Genomic DNA, 7,650 nt, shown 5'->3' with positions numbered 1-7,650 from the left:
GGGGGTCCCTGCACTGTCTGCTTCCTCCCAGTTCCCCTCACTGTCACCCATCTATCTGCCATCTTTGGAGTTACTACTTCCCTAAAGCTCCGATCTATGACCCCCTCTGCCTCCCGAATGATCCTAAGTTCATCCAACTCCAGCTCCAGTTCCCTAACACGGTCTTGGAGGAGCTGGAGATGGGTGCACTTCCTGCAAGTGTAATCAGCAGGGACGACCATGGCATCCCTCACCTCAAACATGTTGCAAGAGGAACATTGCACTGCCTTCACTGCCATCCCTCTAAAAGTAACCTTTTAAAAAAAAACTCGGTCTAAAGAATAGAACAAGCAAAATGCAGTACTTACCTACTTACCACAACGGGTCTTATTATTAGGTTAGAGGAGGAGGGCGGATGGGAGGCACTTGCAGAACATTATCTCATAGCAGAACGACTTGTATGTTGGACCAAATGGTCTGTTTTTGTGCCATACAACTCTATGACTCTATTTACCTTTAACACTGAGTATTTACCCCTTAACATTGTGATAACAACAGTTTTGACTGATCATGGTGATTATTATTGTATTTACTCTTTCCACCAAGAGTTACAGCATTTATCCATGCCACTGTATTATTTAGGAGAAAGTGAGGACTGCAGATGCTGGAGATCAGAGCTTAAAAATGTGATGCTGGAAAAGCACAGCAGGTCAGGCAGCATCAAAGGAGAAGGAGAATCGACGTTTCGGGCATAAGCCCTTCTTCAGCACTGTATTATTTACCCTCAGCAAGGAAAAAGAATTACTAGAGAGAGAATAAGGCCCATCAAGGACCAAAGTGGACATATATGTGTAGAATCACAGGAGGTGGGCAAGGTTCTCAATGAATATTTCTCCTCTGTGTTAAATTAGATCGCACAAAATCTAGGGGAAGCTGGCAAATTGGAAGCATAGTTGGCTTAATGGTAGGAAGTCGAGGGTAATAGTAGAAGGATGCTTGTCAGACTTGAGGCCTGTGACTAGTGGAGTACCTCAGGGGGTCGGTGCTGGGCCCATTGCTGTTTGCTATCCATATCAATGATTTGGATGAGAACCTATAAAGCATGATTCGTAAATTTGCTGATGACATTAAAATAGGTGGTATTGTAGACAGTGAGGAAAGTTAGCTGAAATTGCAGCAGGATCTTGATCAGTTGGGGAAGTGGGCGGAGAAATTGCAAACGGAGTTTAATACAGAGAAGTGTGAGGTCTTGTATTTTGTAAAGTCAACTCAAGGTAGGAGTTAGGGCCGTAACGAGTGTAGTGGAACAGAGGGATCTTGGAGTTCAGGTTCGCTGTTCTCTGAAAGTGGAGTCACAGCTAGACAGGGCAGTGAAGAATGCTTTTGGCACACTGGCCTTCATCACTCAGAGCACTGAGTATAGAAGTTGGGAAGTTATATTGCAGTTATACAGGATGTTAGTGAGGCTGCACTTGGAGTACTATGATCAGTTTTGATCACCTTGCTTTAAGATTGATGTCATTGAACTGGAAAGGTTGCAGAAGAAAATTACAAGGATGTTGCCAGGACTCAACAGTCTTAGTTATAAAGAGAGGTTGAACAAACTAGGACATTTTTCTTTGGAGCGTAGGAGGCTGAGGTGGGGGGTGGGGGGGGAAACCTTATAGATCAGTTACAGAAGTGTGTAAGATCATAATAGGGTGAATGCACTCAGTCTTTTTCCCAGGGTTGGGGAATTGAGGACTGGAGGGCATCAGTCTAAGGTTAGAGAGGAAAAAATAAAAGGGAACCTGAGGGGCAACGTTTTTCACTGAGGGTGGTGTGCATATGGAATGAATTGCCATCAGAAGTTGTTGAGGCAGGTACATTAACAACATTTAAAAGGCATTTGGACAATATATGGATGGCAAAGGATTAGAAGGATATGGGCCAAGTGCAGGGAAATTGGGTTAGCATAGATGGACATTTTAGTCTGCATGGACCAGTTTGGGCCAAAGGGCCTGTCTCCATGCTGTAGGAATCTATGACTCTAATTGCTACTGCATTCACCTCTGAATATTGTGTAATTCACTGTACCATAGTAATCACCAACATCATCGCAAACTATAGTATTTGCTATGATGGGCAAATACTACAGCATTAACCTTTATCAGTATAAATACTAGATTTAATCCTGTCATGACAAAATATGGCAAAATTCAATCCTTCATTGCAAATATATTGGCATTAATTCATGTCACTGTGAAACACTGTTATTTGGCATTCTCCATTCGGTCTTGTGCCATTGCATTATCCTCCCCTTCCGACCCTGCAATTGAGTTTCATACCTGCCCACAGAATTTGATTAACTGTCCCTGGATTGTTTGTCTGTAACTTGTGTTTTGATCCCTCATTTTCTGTTCATTCACAGAAACTTTCCCCATTGTGATATTATGTATTCCACTTGTGGTGAAACTCCCTCCTCTTCTGGTGATGTGGATCATTTTATACAAGCAAAAAACCAGGTATGGAATATCGCTGGCAGACTCTTATCTACAAATGCCTAAAGCTTGATTCATGGGTAAGCATTGCTCATTCAGTGTTGTTGGCTGATTCAAACACTTGAGCCATCCTGGTCAAACCAGTGATCCCACAGTAATACATCCAGTAGAGGTCACTGGATACCAGCAGTATCCCTATCCCAGTAACAGAACACTTGGAGAGCCCTTATAGCTCCAGCTGAAATTCAGCTCATCTCAGACCAGGAGATCAAAACTGGCTCCATCCTGATTTGCATGATTTAGCTCCTCATAGTATGAATGTGCTGAGATACTGAGGACCTAATTAAATCTCCCAAATCATTTCAATTCACTGGAGTGTACTTTAAACTACAACCTCAGGAGGATGTTGGATTAAAACCTGATGGAGTTGAATTTTATTCCAGATACTGACAATCAGATTCCTGCTCACTTTCCAATCTCAATCTACCGAATTTCATGGAAAACACTAATCACACACCACATTTCTTGGAAAAAGAATAGAACTCCATGGGTATTGGTTGCTGTTCAGATAATGACAATAATTTAGCCGCTCTTCACTTTAATGACAGGGTTTTATTGAAAGGGCTTCATAATCTCTTTCGAAATCAGTTTTACCCAATAAAATTTTAATGCTTGCCAGATTTGGGAAGTCAGGTCATTACATTCAAAACACAATGCAAAAGGTATGCAATATTGATAAATTAAATGTATAGTCCAAATGGTTTTGCAATCCAGCAGCAAGTCTCAAACACTACAATATCTGCCAAGCTAGCTCAGTTAGGAGAGTGTTAACACCAAGTCTAAAGGCTCCCTGGTTCAATCCTGAGCTTCTGCACTATAAGCTGGACAATTCCATTTTAGGGGCTCTTGTGGTGTTATCACTCCAGGCCAGGAGGCCTGGGTTTAAGTCCTACTTCCTCCAGAGCTGCATTATAACAACTCTAAACAGGTTAATTTTTTTTTAAATCAAAGGATGGTGTCTACCTATTAACGGATTTGGAATATTGTGAACAATTCTGGGCCCTATATCAAAGGTAGGGCGTGCTGGCCTTGGGGAGGGTCCACAGAAAGTTCACAAGAACGATCCCAGGGATGAAGAGCTTGTCATATGAATAGTGTTTGAGGACTCTGGATCTGTGTCCGATGGAGTTTAGAATGATGAAGTAGAGATCTCATTAAAATTTACTGAGAGGCCTGGATGGAGTAGATATGAAGAAGATGCCATCATTGCTTTGTGTATAGGAGTTTGGAAGTCATGTTGGGTTATACAGGATATTGGTCAGGTCTCTGCTGGAATACTGTCTCAAGTTATAGGACGGATATTATTAAGGTAGAGAGGATTCAGAAGAGATTGACCAGAGTGTTGCAGGTATGGAAGGTTTGAGTCATAAAGATAGGCTGGGACTTTTTTCACTTGACCATAGAAAGTTGAGAGGTGACCTGATAGAAGTTTATAAAAAAATGACAGGTATAATTAGGGTTAATGGTAGTTATTTTTTCCCTAATATGGGAAATTTCAAGACTGGGGGCACATTTCTAAGGTGAGAGGTGAGAGATTTTAAAAAGACATAAGAGGCAAATCCTTTACACAGACGGTGGTTCACGTGTGGAATGAACTTCCTGAGGAAGTGAAGGGTGCAGGTACAGTTACAATGTTTAAAAGTGTGGAGGTGCCGGTGTTGGACTGGGGTGGACTGAGTTAAAAATACAACCCCAGGTTATAGTGCAAACTGTTGGACCATTAGCTGGTGTTGTGTGATTTTTAATGTTGTCAATATTTAAAAGACATTTGGACAGATAGATGAATAAGAAAGGTTTGGAGGGATAGGGCCCAGGAGTATGCAAGTGGGATTAGTTCAGTTTGGGATTATCTTCAGCAGGGACTGGTTGGACTGAAGGGTCTGTTTTTATGCTATCTGACTCGATTGAGTCTTGTCTTGATCTTCACTTTGTGACTTGGTTTCAAACTGCCTAATTACATTTCAGTAATCCTGACATTAGGGTGAGTTAAAGATGATACCTAAATGGAAGTTTTACTTTTTCTGCCTGAATACACAGAAGGTCGAACAGTGTCAATATTGCACACAAATACTGGTGCGTGTGTGTGACAGACAGAGAGAGAGAGAGAGAGAGAGAGAATATCCTATGGGAACGGCCACTTATTGTATCTGAAGGTCAGCTTTTATTTACTGCCTGTGTGGTTAACTTAAATTTCTCTTGTTTTGTATCCAGGAAGGCTGATCCATCACAGGTGGCTGAAGTATCTCATGTGCAAACTGCAATGTAAACATGTTCCAAGAATTTTGCATCAAATCCCATTCACACCTTAAGCTGGACTTGCTCTACTGTTCACCCATTGTTGATTTGATGGGGCATATAGAGTCATTGAGCATGGAAAAAGACCCTTTGGTCCAACTCATCCATACTGACCAGATATCCCAACCTAATCTAGTCCCATTTTCCAGCACTTTGCACATATCCCTCTGAAACTTTCTTATTCATATACACATCCAGATGCCTTTTAAATGTTGCAATTGTACCAGCCTCCACCACTTCCTCTGGCAGCTCATTCCATACACATACCACCCTCTGCGTGAAAATGTTACCCCTTAGGTCTCTTTTATATCTTTCCCCTCTCACCCTAAACTGATACCCTCTAGTTCTGGACTCCCCCACCCCAGGGAAAAGACTTTGTCTATTTATCCTACCATGCCCCTCATGATTTCATCTCTCACCTTCCTAAGGCCAGTTAAAGATGGTTGACAAAATGCTGGTCATACAACTGATTCTCACATCCCACGAAATTACAACAGCAAATTCCTGGGTCCTGAGTGCAAAATACCTCATCCTATTCAATTTCTAAAATTCATTTACAGCATGTAGGCATCACTGACTGGGGCTGATATTTATTGGCTATTCTTAATTTGCTCAAAGGGCAGTTAAAACTTAATCGCACTGCTGTGGGTCTGGCAGAACAGACTTGATGGGCAGAATGGACTATTCTACACAAAGAAACCAACAGAAGGAGTAAACCATTTAGCCATTCAGCCTACTCCAGCATTCAATATGATCATGGCTGATCCTTTATCTTAAGTTAAACATCACACAACACCAGGTTATAGTCCAACAGGTTTATTTGGAAGCACTAGCTTTCGGAGCGACGCGCCTTCATCAGGTGGCTGTGCCATATAAGATTGTAGGATACAGAAGTTATAGCAAAAATTTACAATTTTGCACCACCTGATGAAGGAGCAGCGCTCCGAAAGCTAGTGCTTCCAATTAAACCTGTTGGATAATAACCTGGTGTTGTGTGATTTTTAACTTTGTACACGCCAGTCCAACTTCGGCATCTCCAAATCATGACCTTTATCTGAATGTCACATTCTTGCTTTTTCCTTCCTTGAATCCAATAAAAAAAGTTGAAATTAAGAGTATAATAATGACCTTTTTGGATGTTGAAACCCACGTGATTCACTAATGCCCTTTAGGGAAGGAAACTGCCATCCTTACCTGGTCTGGCCTACATGTGATTCCAGACCCACAGCAATGTAGAACATAGAACGTTACAGCGCAGTACATGCCCTTTGGCCCTCGATGTTGCACCGACCTGTGAAACCAATCTGAAGCCCATCTAACCTACACTATTCCATTTTCATTCATATGTCTATCCAATGACCATTTAAATGCACTTAAAGTTGGCAAGTCTACTAGTGCTGCAGGCAAACCACTCCAGGCCCCTACTACTGATGGGCAGAATCAGACAGAGAGGGATACACACAGAGAGAGATAGAGAGGGTAAGAGAGAAAGAGAGAGAGAGACAGACACAGAGAGAGAGAGAGGGCAAGAGAGAGTCAGAGAGAGAGAGACAGACAGATAGATAGACGGAGAGAGCGACAGACAGAGAGAGAGAGTGGGAAGACAGAGGGGGAGAGGGAATTGGGAGATAAGAGAGGCAGAGGAGGAGAGAGAGTGCGCAGGGCAGTGAGAAAAGAGGGTGGAGGGAGGGAGAGTGAGAGAGAGGACAGAGATAGATGGGGAGGTAAGAGAGACAGAGGGGAGGAGAGCAAGAACAGGAAGGGACAGCAAATGGAGTGAGGAACTTTATCTCCCTCACTACGACCCCATACCTCGATGGCAGGCTGCAGATTCCCAGTGAAGAAGCCACGTCACCACGAGATGCCTTGGTACCGCAGCGTTAGATTGTGACTGAGCGGCTGATGAAGACAGAGTGTGTAAACGTTTCCCCCAGACTTGAGGCAGCGTGTTTCCCATCCACTCTCCTCCCTCTACCAGGCCGTGAGGGCATCCGTGGGGAGAGGAAGGCGGTATCCCACCACAGCCAACTGGGTTGGGAGAATCAATGGAGTCATTTACAAACTACCAGAGCCACCCTGATCTCCGAGACGATCTGACTCGCTCTCTGCAGAGCCTTGAGCATGTTGACTCTTAACTGCCCTCTGGGTAATTAGGGATGGACAATCAATGCTAGCCTAGCCAGTGACACCATCATCCCACAAATAAATGTTTTAATAAGTTATGCTTTTAACATCGAGAAATTTATTAATTTATTTTGAGGAGTCACTGTGACTTGGCCTCGATAGCTTACTGTGGTACTCTTTGAGTGATGAAATGTTTCTTCAGCTCAGTCCAAATGATTTAACCTATACCCTGAGACAGTTCTGAAGAAGGGTCACCAGATACAACGTGTTAACGCGGATTTCTCTTCACAGATGCTGCCAGACATGCTGAGCTATTCCAGCAATTTTCGTTTTTGATCCAGAGACTGTCCCCTGGTCCTAGACTGACCAACCAGAGAAAACATCCTCTCTGCATCTAATCACTACAGACCTGCTCGAATTAGATTCATAGAATCCTTACAGTGTGGAAACAGGCCATTTGGCCCAACAAATCCAGACTGACCCTCCGAAGACCCACCCAGACCCATTACCCTACCCTATTACTCTACATTTACCCCTGACTAATGCACCTAACCTACACCTCCCTGAACTCTATGGGCAATTTTGCATTGCCAATTCACCTAACTTGCATATCTCTGGATTGTGGGAGAAACCATAGTACCCGGAGGAAACCCACGCAGACACAGGGAGAATGTGCGAAATCCACACAGACAGTCACCTGAGGCTGGAATCA

General features: G+C 43.2%; 1 protein-coding gene across 5 annotated transcripts in view; it reads left to right on the top strand.

Annotated features, from left to right (window-relative positions):
• LOC122557009 overlaps positions 1–7,433 on the top strand; it is a 29,405-nt gene extending 21,972 nt beyond the window's left edge. For 2 of the 5 annotated variants that reach the window (XM_043704255.1, XM_043704230.1), the window contains 3 exons: positions 2,390–2,483; positions 4,557–4,672; positions 7,230–7,433. In XM_043704255.1, coding sequence (XP_043560190.1) covers positions 2,390–2,483; positions 4,557–4,672; positions 7,230–7,336 — 317 coding nt within the window. In that variant the 3' untranslated portion in view covers positions 7,337–7,433. Of the gene's footprint in view, positions 1–2,389; positions 2,540–4,556; positions 4,673–4,730; positions 4,964–7,229 lie in introns of those variants that run through there. The other 3 variants (XM_043704232.1, XM_043704239.1, XM_043704248.1) reach the window with 3 other exon arrangements.
• The last annotated feature ends 217 nt before the right edge of the window (positions 7,434–7,650 follow it).

This window comes from Chiloscyllium plagiosum, chromosome 2 (genome assembly GCF_004010195.1).
Source record: "Chiloscyllium plagiosum isolate BGI_BamShark_2017 chromosome 2, ASM401019v2, whole genome shotgun sequence".
NCBI classification, from domain to species: domain Eukaryota; kingdom Metazoa; phylum Chordata; class Chondrichthyes; order Orectolobiformes; family Hemiscylliidae; genus Chiloscyllium; species Chiloscyllium plagiosum.
The sequence above is the reverse complement of the archived record's forward strand: the minus strand, read 5'-3'. Positions and strand labels throughout refer to the sequence as shown.